The sequence below is a fragment of the Lissotriton helveticus genome, chromosome 10 (genome assembly GCF_964261635.1).
Source record: "Lissotriton helveticus chromosome 10, aLisHel1.1, whole genome shotgun sequence".
Classification (NCBI taxonomy): Eukaryota; Metazoa; Chordata; class Amphibia; order Caudata; family Salamandridae; genus Lissotriton; species Lissotriton helveticus.
The window spans coordinates 182,854,505-182,872,896 of NC_136071.1; the positions used below are offsets into that span (position 1 = coordinate 182,854,505).

At 43.2% G+C, this 18,392-nt stretch overlaps 1 protein-coding gene across 1 annotated transcript in view; it reads right to left on the minus strand.

Annotated features, from left to right (window-relative positions):
- Nucleotides 1–894: 894 nt before the first annotated feature.
- PTCD1 (pentatricopeptide repeat domain 1) overlaps nt 895–18,392 on the minus strand; it is an 82,653-nt gene continuing 65,155 nt past the window's right edge. Inside the window, exons 7-9 of the mRNA XM_078665057.1 lie at nt 15,442–15,558; nt 9,723–9,905; nt 895–1,408 (exon numbers count right to left, since the gene is read on the minus strand). Of these exons, the coding sequence (XP_078521183.1) occupies nt 1,244–1,408; nt 9,723–9,905; nt 15,442–15,558 (465 nt within the window). The 3' untranslated portion in view covers nt 895–1,243. The remainder of the gene's footprint in view (nt 1,409–9,722; nt 9,906–15,441; nt 15,559–18,392) is intronic.

The following is an 18,392-nucleotide window of genomic DNA, read 5'->3' on the forward strand; positions in this document are numbered from 1 at the left end:
CAGAAAATAGACTTATATCTTCAATACTTCAGCACACTCCAAACTGGCCTCCTGAATAAATTAATTTTGAAGTGTTCAAAAACATGCCGCTCGTCTCATGTTTGTCTTAAAACATTATAACCACATCACAGCGGCACTGAAATCGGTCTACTGTCTTCTTATGTAGGCAAAGACGATTTTCAAATCTATCCTATCCGTAAAGCCGTATATGGCAGAATGCCTAACTACCAGACTATTCTGTTCATCTCCCATCTACCAACCAGATATTCGAAAGGCTGGATCCTCCACGTACAAGGCTCATACATGTGTAACTCTCCACCACTGTCTTTTAAGACTAGAATCAAATCAAATTCATTTTCTGTAAAAACAATCTCTGCAAGCGGTCAAAGGGCTAGCCAAGTTGAATAACCATGGGCGTATTGGTTAAATGCCCAGCAAAGTTGTATATCCATAGGCCTTTTGGTTAGATGCCCAGCCAAGATGTATATCTATGGGCCTGTTAGTTAGATGCCTATAAAAGATAATCATCCAGCTTTGCTGTGCATTTCGGACACTTCTGACTCTTCTCCAAGGTCCTATCACCTTTTTACTAGTATGAATGTTTACTGGATTAGTCAGTTGATTTTACCATTGCCGAATGACTATTTATAGTAACCAGAACTTGCTTATTTTCCCCCTTTCATGTTTTTAGTCCAAAGATTTCTGCGGCCACTACAATGCGACTTGAACTACTAGGCAAAAAGTTCAAATAAAATTAAATGCTTTGTAAGTTCTCACATTGTGGGAGTTATTTCTTTCTACAACTTGTAGTTTCTTGTGCACTTTTCCCATATTTCCTTACGTGGTCTAAGAGTTGGATACATGGATGACAAAGTGTCCAAAAAGGAAGATGCCTTAGTATTCTATGGTGTACATTTAATCTTTGACAGTGCCCTGGTTAGTAATCTTTTGATGTACATTTTTTGTTGAGGTATACAATACATAGATTTAAATTGAGATTCATATTACTTAGAGACACTGTGAATTCTCTACTGTAACCTGATAGCAACTCAGCAAACAAAGGGATGTTAGGAGCATGATAAATTAATCATTTGATCTGGTAAGGTCAAGAGGGTCCTTTAAATAACTGATGAAAATTGTTGGACTTTAGCGTGTGTTTAAGGACATTTAAATATCCGACATGCTGTTTCCGAACTACGATACAGTCTCAAAACAGTGTACGAAGGTCAGGGAGATGCCCCCTTCATTCAAAGTCTTTATCCATTTCACTGGGCTTCGACGTCTGCTTGGGGATTCTATATTTTGCCCATGGGTGTGGGGTCTCTTCAGCAGGCATAGTCTTCAACCACCGGAAGTAATAAGCCCGGAAACCATCAATCTTCTCCAGGTAGTGGTTTTTCTCCTTGTACTAAAACATAAAATGTGAAATTCACAGTAAATACAATACTAGATCACAGTTAAATTAAAACCGAAAAAACATTTTAAAAGCAGATTACTACCCAAGCAAAAAGACACTGGTTTCAAGACTCGAATAGACAACGCTGCAAAATGACTCGCTACTTAGGTTCTTAATTTTTTTTTTTTTTTTTAAATGTATCTTTTATTGATTTCACAGGAGGAAAGAAAACATGGTGTGTACATCATACATGATCTCACATCTCGAGGATGTGTGCAATGGTCGCGGGGCGAATCACATAATACAGTGTTAAATCACATTTTGCATTATAGCAGGATTATATCACATTCATTCCAGCCGTAAAGTCTTTGAAAAGGGGGTGGGGTTACCAAACTTGGAGGTGTGAAACATGTGTCGTGGTGGGAACGTGTCGATGCAGTGGGGGTTCGGAGGTGTCATCGTATTTTGCCTATGGCTGCTCGTCAGGTCCTGGGAGGGTGGTGTATCGCCAGTGGGAGGTGCGTGGTGTGGACGAGGTAGGGTGGGTGTCGCCTTATCAATCAGGTGGAGGTGTCACCAGTAGGTCCAATAATGGCACAATCTGGCGGTTGGTGTTCATCCCTATCGGGGACGTCGGGGCTGTGGCCCACAGCGTCTATTCCGGTCATCGCAACGTGGCCTCTTCTGGGGGAGGTGTCATGCGAGGGAGCTCCCGGCGTCTGGCATTCTCTATGGAAGGAGCTTAGCGTTTCGTCCCATAGAGTCGCAATTGGGAACCGTCTCAGTCCTGCCGTTTCCTCATTGTGAAGGGTAATGCTTTCCGCTCTTGCCCAGTTGTCCAGGGAGGCGCGCCAGTGTTCTGGCAGGGGCGGTTCTGTGCATTCCCAGTGTTTGGTGATGAGTCTCTTGGCCGTAAGGAGGCCAAGGTCCCAAAAACGGGAGGGGACTTTATTGTGTTTGGTCCTCTTGTAGAGGCCCAACAGGCATGCCTCCCACGTATGCGGTATTGGCATGGCAGTGCTCCGCTCGAGTAACGGCAACACCGACTGCCAGTATGTTTGAATCCGTGGACACTGCCACAGCATGTGTAGCAGGTCCGCCCCCACCAGTGTGCATCTCGGGCAACCTGCCGGGCCTGCCCGGGAAGTACTGGTTAATTTTATCTGGTGAGAGGCATGCCCTATGTAATATGTAAAACTGAATCAGTTTAAAGCTTCCGTTGCGGGGGATGTTTTTGGGGCTTGCTAGTACCATCACCCATTCCTTGTCCGTCCAGTCTTTCCCCCTGTCAACCGCCCATTTGTCACGCAATGGTTGTAAGGTATGTTGTGTGTGTGATAACAGCGCTTGAGTCAACCAGTGTACCACGTGTGAGCCATCTCCCATTATGTGTAGGCATTGTATTAGCTGGTGTGTGGGAGGTTCCCCAGTAATGTTTCCCCATCGTTGTGTGTATGCCATGATTATGGAAGCATGTTGTAAGAACTGTCCCGCCGGCAGGCCCGTGTCGCCAGCGAGCGTCGCGAAAGGTATCAGGGCGCCATCGGCGTATAGGTCCGCCATGGTGTCCACTCCCGAGCGTGTCCAGTGTTCCATTGCCGCTTCGGTGACCACGGTTGTGGTCTTAGGGGTGCCTAGGAGTGGGAGCGCTGGGGCATATGGCCTAATGGCTTTTGTGAGCAGTAGGCTCCTGGTATAGCATTTTGTGGCCACTGCTACATGTAGTTGTGTCTGTTTCCTCGTTTTTGTCAGTGGGTGGAATAGTGAGTGTATCTGCAGGGGGGACAGCATGTCCGCAGCCGTGGCTGTATCCTCCATGTGCCTGCCAGAGAGCCAGTCCGCTACCCATTGTAGTTGTGCCGCTAGGTAATAAAGCTCTAGGTTTGGTACTGCAAGGCCACCATCGCCGACGGGCATATATAGTTTTCTCAGTGCCACTCTGGGCCTTCCTGTGTTCCAGATCAGATCTCTGATCATGGTTTCCAGTTCCTTGAAAGTGTGGACCGGGACGTATACTGGAATGTTGGCATAGTAATATAGGAGTCTGGGTAGAACAATCATTTTCGTTAACGTCACTCTGCTCGGCACATTGAGTGGGAGAGTCTTCCAAAAGGCGACCTGGGACCTTATGGACGTGATGGCGCGCGTCAGGTTGCCATCCAGGAGCTACTTAGGTTCTTAATAATGCAAAACAAACCCCTGTTTTTCTGATTTTCAAATAATGTCTAATGATAGGTGCATAATATGAACTCAAAGGTAGCAGTTAACATCTACAAGGATCACGTATGGAAATTCAGGTTCAGCCTTTGAGGATTATCTGAATTTCATGATAGCCACTAACTGTGGGGATAAAAATCTTACAGTTTTTTTGCTGCAATACAAGTATAAATGTTGAGGCATTTTGGCATCCGTGACTGGTCGAGATAATATGTAAGCAATGCACACTTCAGCCTTTTGACAACTGGATTGCTAGAAATCGATGGAAGTACAATCCATTGGTTGAAAATCCTGCCCTGCAAGCAAGGCAATATTGCAATTTTGGGGATTCACACCTACTTGTGAATCAACCAAAGTATTGACGATTATTTAAGCAGCGCCTAGAAACGGCAGACACTGTAAGTTGCAAAGTATAAATCTATTTATCCAACCGTGAATCGTGAAAAATGGACAGAGGAAATAGGTTTAGCTGGTAGAACAAGAGAAGCTATAATAACCACCAAAAATGGAAACAATCTACACGCCACACCTTTCGGTGTCCCTTCCATGCCATGATGTATAATGGAAAGGTCAGATGTTCTTACTATGCCTTCCTTCTGAGACTGAAGATGTTAAAGGGCAAATGGAGCAAATTGCGGCTGCCTTGGGTACCATGCACTCAGGAAAGTGGGGCTCTGCCATGACTACTATAGGAGTCATATTATAGGTAATAATAAACAGTCTAGCCACAACCCCTAGGCCATTCCTGCCCTGTTGAACCTTCATCAGCGTTGAATGTTTATTAAGTTACCAGTACTCACTTCCACCACCTCACCCAAATCACTGGCGTAATGGACAGCAGAATACCTAGAACATGGTCTCTATCCTGTGCAGGGGTTAAAGATTGGCCTACACATCGCTGAAAGGCAGGATCGGAATGGGACATATGATGGGCTTGGGCACCAAATTAAAAGTTTTGTGACTCCGGTATAAAAAAATGTGGCATGCATTTTGAAATTGAAGCAACTTTGAATGCTTTTAACGCATGCTATCTGAACAGCTTGTGAAGGATGTGTGACTGCACACATTTGTTCCTGCTGCAGGCAATGTGTGTGGTAATATATTAAGAAAATGCATCGGTGAAACTCACTATGCTCATTCTCCAGCAAAAAGATGGAAACATCAACAACCCCCTATTCTTCTACCCTGAAAGTCTTATCAATACAAGGGGTAATCTGTATGAAAACGAGTTACTTACCTGTAACTACGGTTATCCAGTATTGGTATCTTTCATAGATTCACATGCCTGAATCATTCCCCGTCGTCGAGGCGGGAGTCCCACGGTAAATAATATATATAATAGCAGTGCCTAAAATTTCTTGTAGTAGGCTGGAAAAGCCCAAAGGCCTAAATAGGCCTCAAAACTTAGCAGCCTATCTACATCATTATGTAAAAAGACCTGAAATAGTAGCCTCAGCCAATCAGCTGTCCTCACCCTCTAGAACCTTCCCAGCCCAGGCAGTTCTCCTCAGATTTTCCCAGCACAAGTGAGAATTAGTATCCATAGAAAGAACTGCCCTACCGGGGAGGAGGGTGGGTGCATGTGAATCTATGAAAGATACCAATACTGGATAACCGTAGTTACAGGTAAGTAACTCGTTTTCTTATCCAGTATTAGGGTAGCTTTCATAGATTCACATGCCTGAATCAGAATAGCAAGCAGTAACATCATGTCTGTCGATAGAGGAAGGTGGGAGACAAAGAAAAAACATATATCTATCCCCACTCAACCAGGAAGGTAATAGAGTACAAAACCTGTTTAACATAACATATGCATCAAAACCTTCAAAATATGACTGATAGGACAGCATTATAAATATGTAAACTTTAAAGCAGTATAAGAAAGACTATAAGCTATCCAACCTTAGTGAAGAAGATGCTGCAACACTGCATCACCAACAGCTGTGTCATCCTGAACCGCCGACTGCAGACAGTAATGTTCGGTAAAAGTGTGGACACTTTTCCAAGTAGCAGCTCGGCAAATGTTCTCCAGCGTCTCTCCAGCGTCACTCCAGCGAAAAGGGCCGTAGATGTCGACACTGTTCTTGTGGAATGAGCTTTGACCTTCCTTGATAAAGGTCTGTTGGCCTTGTCATGACAGAAGGTAATTGTAGAAGACAACCACCTGGCAATAGTTGCTTTTGTGACAGCTTGACCGAAGGTGGTTCTTCCATAGGCAACAAAAAGTTGTGTAGATTTACGGATGTCTTTTGTTTTCTGCAGATAAAATTTCAAACACCTTTTCACATCCAGAGAATGTAAAACCCTCTCTGCAGGAGTTTTTGGATCCGGGAAAAAGGTTCTGAGTTTGACCAGTTGATTAATGTGGAATTGAGTTGGCACTTTAGGAATTAATTTTGGCGGAAATCTTGGCGCCCACGGGAAGGGAAAGGTGAGTGGCTGACATCCGGCAAAGCTCATTGGCGCTTGTTAGAATCTTGCCCTTGATTGCCTGAGCGTCGTTTCCCTCCTTGCCGAGAGAAAGAACCAGAGGCAGGCTGCCTGTAAGCAGATTGGTAATAGGGCTTGTTGTAGTTAGATTGATACTGTCGATTTTGTTGGTTGGAATAATTGCCTCTTGATGAGTAACCACGGCCTCTTGCTCCTCTAAAGGACCCCCTCTTGTATTGCAGGGTTCCAAGAGATTTAGCTGTATCGGTATCAGTTTTAATAGCCAATAAAGCGTCATCAATGTGCTTCCCAAACAATGACTCACCATCGAATGACATGTCCAAGATTTTGGTTTCGACTTCAGGTCTGAAAGTGGTTGCCTTGAGCCAACCTTGACGTCTAAGCACAATTGCTCCAGCCAATTGTCTAAAGTTGGTATTAGAAATGTCCAGGGCGCAATCAATAATTTCTGATGCCGCCCTTTCGCCTTCTTGCACAATTCTGCGCACCTCCATCTGTTGATCCTCCGGGATCAATTCAAGATATTCCGTGAGCTCAGACCACATTTGTCTATCATAACGAGCCAGGATAGCTAATGAATTAGCAGCCTTAATGGATGCTGCTGCATTTGCTGAAAACTTCTTTCCAATTGCATCAAGCCTTCTTCCCTCTTTGTTAGGTGGCGTTGAAATGGGAGCAGAAGGATTTTTGGACTTCTGCTGCGCAGCCTGAGAAATGACCGAATCCGGTCGAGGATGACCGATTAAACAAGCAGGAGTATCAGATGGTGCTCGATACTTTTTGTCTATCCTTGGCAAGACTGCCGGAATGGAAGCTGGAGTTTTCATTATGTTGAGACCTTCCTTCCATATATAATCAATAATAGGTATGGCCCTGACCACTCTCCGATATCCCTCTTTAAAGTCATGTAAAAAGCAGTCCGACTGCTCAACTGTGACTACTAACTCAAATCGATTAGCAGCTCTCTGCATAATATTGTAGAAACCCCCAATATCTTCAGGTGGAGAGTCTGAAGGACGGGGAGGAGGTGGAGAAGGCGTAGGGATGATATAATCCTCCCAAGGATCCACCGGAGTGTTATCCGGTAACTCTCCCTCTTCCCTGCTGTCTTCACCATCATTGGAAGAACTGTCTACAACTTGAGGAAGTGGAGCAGTATGTTGTTGTGGCGACAATGGAGCTCTTGGCGACGGAGGTCTTGGCACAGTAACTGGAACAGGTGACCCAGCGGGCGCACCTTCATTGGATGGAAATCTCCTGCGATAATCTGCCAACATAGCCTGCAAATCCTGTATTAAGGAAGTTGGTAAATGTGTCGTGTCCTCAGACCGAGGAGGTCTAGTATGAGGTGACTGATATGGTGTTGAATAAACGTCATGCATATATTGTTCTTGAACTTCCTCTTCATCATCCTCCTGATATTTAATATTTAATTGAGAAGGGTGACGGGCAATCCCAAAGGGACCATCATCCTCTTCCCCTTCATCCGACTCTTCTTGCATGTATGTCTCCAAAATGTGCGATGGCAAAAGTGGAGAAATATGGGAATAATCCTGCCTTTTATACGTTTTCATTTGAAAATGAGTGAATTGTATCTTTGCTGGAGGGGAACCATGCATTCGATGAGCTGAAGTCCCGGTAAACGGATTCTCCGTCGACGGTCCTGTCAATGTAAAAGATCTTGCCGTCGACGAGGCTGTCAATGGTATCGTCGTCGACGAGTCCTTCGTAGTCGGAACCGTCGATAATGTCTTCGTCGACGAGTCCTTCGTCGTCGGAACCGTCGATGATGTCGTCGACGGGTCCCTCGTCGTCGGGACCGTCGATGGTATCTTCGTCGACGAGTCCTTCGTCGTCGGAACCGTCGATGGTGTCTTCGCCGACGAGGCCTTCGTCGTCGGGACCGTCGATGGTGTCTTCGTCGACGAGGCCTTCGTCGACGGGTTCGACGTTGGAGTTTTCGTCGACGAGTTCTTCGTCGACGAGACCGTCGATGATGTCTTCGTGGACGACGAGGCCGTCGATGGTGGCTTCGACGACGAGTCCTTTGGCGTCAATGGTTTCGTCGACGACGGCCTTGTGGTCGTTGACGGAGCAGTAGATTTAGTCGACGGGGCCTTCGTTGAGAAGGATTTCGACGACGGTAACTTGGATTTAGACAGCAATGGTGGTACAGACATCAAAGGTGACGTAATAGCTGAAGTGGTAACCATAGAAGTAGAAGAGGAGGTAGAAGTCCAAGTAGTAGTAGGTACAGACACCAGAGAGATAGTCTTAGCCTGGGTTGTACTCACAGTTGAAGAAGCCGGTGCACTCTTAGAGGGTTCTGAAGCTTTCTGAGAGGTTTTTAACTTTTTCTGTCTCTCAGGAGAAGCATTCTCTGTGGATCTAGCTCTCTTGCTAGAAGTAGAGGCTTTGTCCTCATCATCTGTGGATGAAGACTTCAACCACAAAAGAACCCTTGCCTCCCTATCCCCGATGGTTTTCTGAGGGAAGGTACGGCAAATTCGACAGTCCTTCACCACATGTGAAGGGTGCAGGCAATAAATACAGTCCGAGTGCTTGTCATCCACATGGACTCTCTTCTTGAAGCAGGTCCCACAAGGTTTGAAAAGAGCCTTCTTTTCCGACATTTTAAGGTTTGAAGATCAAAAAACTGAGTAGGCACTCAGGGAGACTCCCTTACACACGAAGTGCGGTGAAAATCTGAGGAGAACTGCCTGGGCTGGGAAGGTTCTAGAGGGTGAGGACAGCTGATTGGCTGAGGCTACTATTTCAGGTCTTTTTACATAATGATGTAGATAGGCTGCTAAGTTTTGAGGCCTATTTAGGCCTTTGGGCTTTTCCAGCCTACTACAAGAAATTTTAGGCACTGCTATTATATATATTATTTACCGTGGGACTCCCGCCTCGACGACGGGGAATGATTCAGGCATGTGAATCTATGAAAGATACCCTAATACTGGATAAGTTCTGTAGTTGTTGTCCCTAGAAAACAGTAAAGAAAGGCAGTGAGAGAGAGCATAACCTAAGGCTGTCTAGCACTAGGCCACAGCACTGCCGGTATTGTACTTTTACTAGTCATATGACTGTTATATTAGAGCCCCATTGCTGTTTCACCAATCTACCTTCCATTTGTGTGGCCACAAAACTGGCCCACAACACTGCAAGACTGGCGAACACACAGCCACAAAACAGGCCCACACACTATCCTGCCAGACCAGCCCTTCTGGAAAGACCATACTTCCCTATAAGCCAGCCCAACCCCACAGAAAGGGGTTTAGTTTTTCGATAGCATTGTTGATGTTTAACAGTTTACTTGCTTTTTGTGGTTTTACAAAAAAAAGAGTAGTGTTTTGAAACTTGGCAGAATTTAGAAAGGAAAAGGTTGGTGATTCTTAGGGAAGGAAAGTCAATTTATGGAAGTACAGGACACAGGTCTATTGGGTGAGATTCCAAAGACAAATGCTACTGAGTAATACACTTTAGATCTTTACTTTGAGGAATGAGTAAATATAGTCTCTAATTAACACTTGGATCCTGGCTGCTTTGACGCACTTAGCTGTTCACAATGCCTTCATAAACCTGATAAAAAAATAAGTAAATAAATTATATTGCAACAGCCTCTTTCTGTGCTTAAGCTTGGTGTGATACTTACCCGATCAAAGTTAGGTGGATATTGTGCAGCAAACTCCAGCTGGCGAATGATCACCTCATTTGGAGGGACACTATTCATTCTCATGTCTCGGATGATCGCGATGAGGTAGTCATAGTTGAGTTTCTTAACAGCTGCATTGATAAGAGCGCTGTAGATGTGGCTGTTTGGTGTAATCTCCAATGTCTGGTGAAATACAAACAGATTGCAGAATGTTCCTAGCCACTAGATTCAGTTGAAACTGTCAAGCAAGCCAAAATTAAATCATCCCACCAACCATACTTGCATATTTCACAGATAGTTACTTTAAATGGTCCAAATTTTTTATTCAAAGAGCCCATCTGGTGAATGATGTCACAATATATATCAAAACACAAGCAGGCATCAGAGCCTATGTAGGTCAGTTGCAGGGGTAAACAGCAACTGACACACAGAGGCTCCAATGGCTGAAACATGTAGACCAGCTTACTGGATGTTAAAGGATTGGTAATATGGCCGAACAACATCTCTGTTTTTAACTTTGCCCCTATCCCTTTTTTCACATTAAAATAATTGTTTTAGGCATAGGATGTAATTTTACTTCATTGTGCAGATCCCACAATTACCCTGATCCAGACAATCTCCCTCCTGGTGGAGGCGTTACTCACCTGGAGAATTCAGTTTCCAGGTGGGATATTCGATGATGACGCTGTCCACTATATCGCTCTAGTGGAGATTAGGAACACCGCTGGCAGTGTGAACAGTGGTTGAGGGTTTCCGAGACAATCCTTGTGAGATTCTGGTATCAAGACCGGTGTGCCTCACTCCCTTTTTGATTTGTGTAGTATTGTGGGTAATTGTCAGCGAAGCAGGACTTGATAATAAAAAAAACCTATTTTTCTCTTTGCTGGCTGGCTTCTTCAATGTGTAGCCTTTAGAGATCTCATTGGGTAATGGTGTAAACGTAACACAACCATGCACAACGGTTTGCAAACTAAACTTCATAAAGGTGTATGTATAAGTAGAACGACCTCAGTATAAAATTAAGGTTAAGTAGTGGTGTTGGAGTTGTACATTTGGAAGAAAAAATACAGAGATCTTGAAGCTTTTTACATTCTTCACACATGGAATGGTGCATATATTGACTCATCAATGGAATTAGTCCACAGTTACCCACAATTCTTAGTACGATTGAATATTATAGCTGCCGAAGTGAGCTGCGACCGGATTGGCTGGTTGGCTGTCAACCCTGCCACCCTAAATCTGGCCGGGTTGCGGTTCCTCGAGGCCTTGGTGCCCTTGATGTACTTCTCCGGCATCTCACCAGCAGCTGAGCCTCAAGGCTAGTCAGAGAGGCGGTGAAGCATTGAGTCGGAGTGGTGGGGACTGGGCGATAAAGCTGCAGTAAGGCTCCACGCGGATAGTCGGCAGCCGTATTGTTATATTGTTCACTATTTTATAGTGTTTTTTATTAATGCTGTGGTGTACAGTGGAGTTTTTGATTAAGACTCCTCTGCAACATTACAATGAGGAAGATGAAAGCAGGGGAACGAGCGTCCTTATCTTAAAAAACTGAAAAGAAAACTCTGACATCGGCCACTGGGAACTGTGTGCTGGACTGTATTGATAACCTTATCACTGAGTGTTTGGCTATTGTAAACCCTGCCCCAGCTGCTAGTGGCAATTCCCCTTCAGTTGGAGTTAGCAAGCAGATTCCTAAGATGTTTTATAAGCCTAAGAGGGGACAGGGTCTATTGTCTGAGGTAACACAAGTTGACCCCATACTACCATGTGAGCCTGAAACTCCTCTGGCAGATACTAATGAAGCAGCAATTTTCAATTCTTTATCCTGATGCAAGCGAAGAATCTTGTAGTAATATCTCCAGAACTCCATCACAGGATTGTTATTCTATGCTTTGCTTTTTGATGGGTGTTATGGGGGATTTAAGGGACCAAATAGTGTCTCTTATGAAAGTGGTAGTGAGCCTTGAGGAGAAGGAAAAGATGAGGAATAATCCTATTGTTGCTGGAAATTTGTCAGAGGAAAAGATGGATGCACATGTATCCATAAACCAGGTGGTCACCCTTGAAAAGTCGAATACTAAACCGTTGCCTAGGGAAATCCCAGCAACAACTTATCAACACTTTGTAGCTCCAAATCCAAAGTACAGCTCCCACCATGGGGCTATTCCCTATTGTATTAGGGGGAATGATGCGTATGAGAGGGATACAGGAGTTGCCAAAGTGGGGGACGGAGGCAGGTTACCTTTGGTGCGGTGTTACCCCCCCCCCCCCCCCCCCAGGTAATACCCACCCGCTCTGTCCTAGGGGAGTGGTGAGAAATTGTTATGTAGTAAACCAACAGGGGAATGCTGAGAGACAAATATTTCTCACAACAGTCCCCAGGTTGCCCTTGGTGGTAAGGAAGATCTTGAGTCCCTCATAAACAAAGTTATTCACTGATTTAGGGCTGTTCGCCAGTTTCATTCCATCATAAGAAGTGATTTTGTGGGTACCGAAAGATTGTCAAGTCTAAATGAAGAAAAACTAGAGTCAAGGGTCTCTTATTCCATAGGCATATAGTGGATGGCCTGATGGTCATGAGGTTAGAACTATATCCCAGGCAAAAACCCAAATTAAGATAAAATACCAGAATCAGGAAATTGGTGGCAGTACCACTGTAGGTGCTATACCCCTGGTTAGGGGGAACGCGAGCCATAAGACAAATGGGTCTATTCCTGCAGTGGTTTCACCCCCGGCTGCTATTGATGGAGCTGATGCGGTTACCCCCGCTCTGCTATGTCTTAATAAAGCTGCTGTTCATTCTCAATTAGTGAAGTCGGAGAAAAGTTATTTCGTGTAAATGCAGCATCCTTTGAGTCTGAGATATGCTTGTTTACCCATCACAAGCGGATTTCTCCAGTTTCCCCTTTTCCGGCTGTACAGCTAGTGGTTAGTGAGTGTTCTTTTATCCAGCCAAATTCTACTCCATTGAAAGTTTTGTCATGGAATGTGGCTGGAATTTAAATACTGCTACCTGACCTGGAATGGGGTAATTTTATTGAATCCCATGATGTATGCTTTTTTCAAGTGACCTGGTCTTTGTCGTCTATCTATAGATGTGGGTTCCCATCTGTAAATGTAAATGCAACCCGGTGTGGAAGGGGCAGACCCTAGGTGGGTTAGGGATTTGGGTTAAAACTTCTCTACAATGTTAAATTAAGAATATTCACATTGACTCACTAGACTTTATGGCAGTTGCGCTTATACTATCCTCTGGTATACTTTTAATACATTTTACTGTTTATAATAGAGTGAGCAATGACCCAGCAGAGACGGTGGTTCTTAATATCCTTGAGGCGGCAATCATAGAGCAAATGGGGAGGGAATTTCTTTTCGTAGCAGGAGACTTTAATAGAACATTTGAACCCCAGATTGATAACCAACTGGAATCGACAGCAGATTGTGATGGTCGGTGCGGTATCCCTCAGCTGGATTTGCCTCCGGAACACTGGTCTTGTAAAGCTGGTCAGGTATTGTCCCACACATTTAACTTTAATTTAAAAACTGCAAATGCCAGGACCTCATCTGCTCGTTTAGCTAAAATGACTTTTAATAGACCTAGATATGAGAGTTGTATGGATTACTGTGTGTAGATGTGAAGTTATATATATAATAGATATGGACGTGGTCGATAGACTTGATAGTGACCACCATGTACTATACCAAAACTGACTGATAATTTTAGAACAAATCCAACCCCGAAGGGGGCTCGAGATTTGGGGTACCTTTTTGCATCCAACAATCAGAAAAACATAGTGTGGAAATGGGTGGAAAAAATACTTAATCTCAGGAGGCAGTCGTTTCTAAAGTAAGAACTGATGTAGAATTGTTCTCATCCCTTACTGATTCTAACAGGTGTGAGGTGCTGCACTTTTTAACCAGATAAGGGATCAGTTGGGTAAAACAGAGTACAGGTTTATGAGGTCTATCCTTGCACTCTCAATGAGTACGCCTCTTGTCCCCCTGTACCTCAACCTTGTCCAGAGAAAACGATAGCATACAATTGAATGCTGTATGGTATTGTTTTGGTATTGTTTGTAGTGTACAGCCAATTTGAACCCTATAATGAAGTTGTCAGAGATCAGATGACCCCTCCGGGTGTAGTTAAAATCCCTTGGTTTCATGCTATTAAAACTCTCTTACAGAGTTTGAGTCTAGATGTTTACTGGCGTTTGTGCCAATTATCCAGAGAAAAGATTAAACATCTTTATTGGAAAGCAGCAGCTCTGGATATAGTGACCAACAGTACAGGAAGCCTCCCATTGTCTTTTATTAATTTTAAATCATCCATGAGTTTTGAGGTATCAATCAATTGAAGCAAACCTTCTCTTGCATGCAAACTATATCTGCAGTTTAGATATGGTATCCCCCCCAGTCAAAGCCTTTATTACTAACTGTTCTGCAGGGGGGAGTGAGGGTGGTGATGACCGATGTCCGGCACGGTGGTTGGGTGGGGACATCATTTGCCCCCAGTACAGTAGTTTGTGAGCTAAGTGCATTGTCCCACTGATCAATAATCTTGGTACTAGTAGATACCAGGTTGCTTTTATAATTTTGAGTACTAGCACATACAGGCCCAATGTTTTCTGTGTGGCAAAGTTTCTCATGGCAACCTGGTTAACACGCTCCAAAAGCCTATAAAACGTGGTAGCCACCTCTCGAGCAGCTATAATGGGGATGGAACCAGTGGAGTGTTTTGCAAACTGTAAATGTGTTTAGCCTTTGAACTGCTTTACTCTGTCTTAATAATTTTATCTGTTTTATGACAACAGATGGACTGTTTTTTCATCTATTTTGCAAATTGTGTTATATTTTTCTGCTTGGTTGATCTGTGCGATCGAAATAAGTACTTTGACTGTCTGAATATTATTGCAGAAAAACTATGGTAAGGGCTAGAGAGAACATTTAAACTTAACTCCTTTTTCCATCAGTTTTTCACTTGAAAGTAGCATTAGATTTGAACAAACCATGGTGTATCTGACCAATGTTGGAGTCAGAACTTGAGAAGGAATAAAGCACTATCTTTGAATTTGAGGTTATAATGTTTAAGTGTATCCCATCCTACTATTACATGTTTCCATGCTTTATGTGCAAATGTTCATTAATCATCTTGAGGAGTCTAGGCAGTATAGGTCTATGAAGCCCTAGATGATGAATTAAGTCTTGTCTGGCCTAAAGTTATTTTGATATACCAGCTCATCTCTCATCGTTTGCATCAGGGTTGTTCCTAGCAATGTGCTTAACTTGACGCTGAACACTACCCCTCAAACACCCCCCCCCACCCATCAGGGACTGCACATTTACATGTTGAGACACATTAGGTTACAGTCCTTGCCCTGATATATACACTGAGTTTTATTCACAGGCTCCTTCCTACTAAGGATCTCCCTTGTAGAATTCACCACACCATCTGTGTTCTCTGTTCAGAGGTTCCCTGCTACCACACTTACTCTGGGAAAAGAAATGAGTGCATGATCCACCAACTGCTGTGAAATGGTTTTCACTTTGCTGTAGACCTGGGACGCAGGATCTTCAGAACTACCTTAAGCTTGCAATACCCGAAAACTCTTGGAGTTACCTTTAAAGTTATATTCTACACACAGACTCCACATGAGAAGACATTTTACAGCAGGAGCTTCCACTTCAGGAGGAGGCACCTAATCAAATTGATCAATCTCACCTTCATGTCCGCGAGCAGCTGTAATCCATCTTTCATACTGCGGCAGGCTATGGCCAAGTTACAAAATGTTTGCAGGTTCGGTGCTATTCCTCTGCTCACCAACATTGGCATCAGCGCCTAAAGAAACATAATTTCAGTGAAAGCATGTTCTTGCAGTTACCTACTCCCTACACGAATTACATTTAGACAAAATCAAGTTTCATTTACATCTCTCATCTCAATGCTTATAAATGTGTGTATGTTAAAAAACAGACAAACGCCCAGAGACACAGACAGAAGTTGTTTTGTCTCTCATTAGATAAACATACAAATAAAAGCCATTGTAAAAGTAAATTGTTTCTCTTAATTCATGTTGATAATATTTCGTTTGATGTAACATTACAAGATCAAAAGTATGAAAGACTGTTGATGATAGATTACTTGCCTGTGAAATGTATGAAAGTAACAAGGAGACTTCAATTAGTGGGCTCGATTTACTACCCAAAAACAGGATCCGACAAATGTATTTATTTATTTTTATCACCCATATTTGCTTGAAATAGAATTTCACAACACAGATATACTAAACAAACAATACATATAACATTACATATAACAATATAAACTACATAATTATCATTGGCTCAGGGACGTAATGCTGCTTTTAATATATGTATATATATATATATATATATATATATATATATATATATATATATATATATATATATATATATATATATATATATATATATATACACACATATATACATATATATATATATATATATTTAGATCACAAGCAGTAATAATGTATTTGCTTGAGCGTTATTTTACTGAATTACCAATCCTGTTCCATGGGAATCGGTCTACAGTGTTAGCTTACAGTACTGAAGTGTGCTTGACTTGTTGGGCTGTGAGTCAATGTAGAACTTGCGGAAAGTTAGCAATGAGTCATTGAAACAGGCTGCACTATTAAGATCTTGCAACAGCATGTCATAAATGCCTATTGCATGAATTCAAATGTGTGTTATCCCACCCTGAGTCTTAAAAATATATTTTTTGATATATATATACATATATAGATATAGATCAGTAGGACTTCTGTAAACTATTTAGATCTGACAGTTTACATTGACAATGATGGAAAAATGCAGACAAAATTGTATAGAAAAGAGACTGCGGGTAATTCCACGCTCTGTGCTGCAAGTGGTCATCCCCGCCAACTAATTGATAGTATCCCTTATGGGGAACTATTAAGGCTAAGAAGGAATAACTCTAATGATGAAGATTTTGTGAGGGCGGCGGACGCTAGCCTGACAAGATTTTAAACAAGCATTTGCAATGCAATAGGTCTCGCATTAGTGAAAGTTTGAGCTATTGGCGTTGCTAATATTAATGCAACGCCAATAGCTCAAACTTTCAGTAATGCCAGAGGTTCAAAACTAAAGCAAAAGATAAAGACATTTTATTTTCCAGTCTTATACTTTTGAAGCAATTGTGCACCCGTGCTTTAGCTTAAGGTATTTAAAGCTAAATGGTGGGTGCCGCGATTGTAGAAAAAGTAAATGAGACTGCTATGTGATGCAGTAGGTTATTATATGGTTATGCACACACTACAATCTGTAAAAAGGGATTTATAGCATTAAAAATAACCTATCCGTTTTGTGCTTTAAATGCAATGCGTGCTTAGGGGCATGTAAGCTTGTCTGAGGCATCTGGCATCCCCCCACTTGTTTAAAAGTTTGAGAGCGAGGAAGCTTGAATCAAGACAGGGTTAGTCTGTAATACATAACGATAATAGCAGGGACTTGCCCCGGCACAAATAGGAAATGGCAAAAAGACTTCATTGTAGTTTTGCCACCATTGCTCCTTTAATAAGTGATGAATCCGATTCTGCAAAACTAAAAGCTTCTACCCATTTTTGTTCCAGATTTAAAGAACGGCCTTTTACCGGAAACGCCCACGCATCAGGACTGGCGAAACTATAGTAAACACTCCTCCGTGGAATATCTCTGCAGATGGCGTTCACCAACTCTGAGCATGAAGCTAAACTATTGAATACCGTGGAGACTCCCCAGGAACTTTCCCCCCGCCCCCAGGCAACTCTTCGGCATCTCTGTCCGAATTAAATATGGGTGAAGGTGCCCGACATCGACAGCATGTAGATCCCGTGCCAATATGTGAGGAAAATATAAATGCATTCTCTCTCGTCTCTTCCATCTTAGACGATATTCTGGCGAATGTGTAAACCGTCTAATCAAATTTGAAAAAAAATTTGAGGAATCAAACAAGATATTGCCGTTTTAATTGCGTCACATCACTGATCAGACAATGAATGTATGTGAAGTTAAGTTGTGAACCGAACCGAACCGAACCTGGCAAGAAAGTACAACAAGTTTTTCATGTAGCGCTTTGGCTTAACTTTTCTTCTAGGCCTTCCTCTAAGCGCTACTGGTTGGCAGAGATGAAACTTCGGCATAGAAAAACGAAGCAGTTTGCCAAATTGTATCGCACTAAAATAACAAACTTCAACAGCTCACAAATGTGTATCGAGTTCAGATCAAGGAAAAAAAGAAACGAGAGATAACCGCGAGGCCCTGACATATTTACTTCTCGTATGCTTCACCGAGTCCAGGCGGAAACCCGCGAGTCTCCACTTCTCAGCACAAAGGACGCCAGTCCGTGACGGCTTCTTTGAAATTTGGCTTTTCCTGCCTAGCCACTACCTGGAATCAATGAGGAGCTGCACATTTGTTGACCCACCGGAGCGGCTCGGGCTACTTCATTAAAAAAAAAAACGGAAGTCAGGCACTTTTGCCTGAGACGGGGGCGGGGCCTGCAATCCAGCAGGAAGTCCCGCCCGCCGCCACAGCCGCCGCCGCCGAGGAAGAAGTGGAGCGATGAGACACTGAACACGCCGAAAAGAGCCCGGTAAGTGGTGGGGATGGGAGTCACGCGCGTGTGTATGT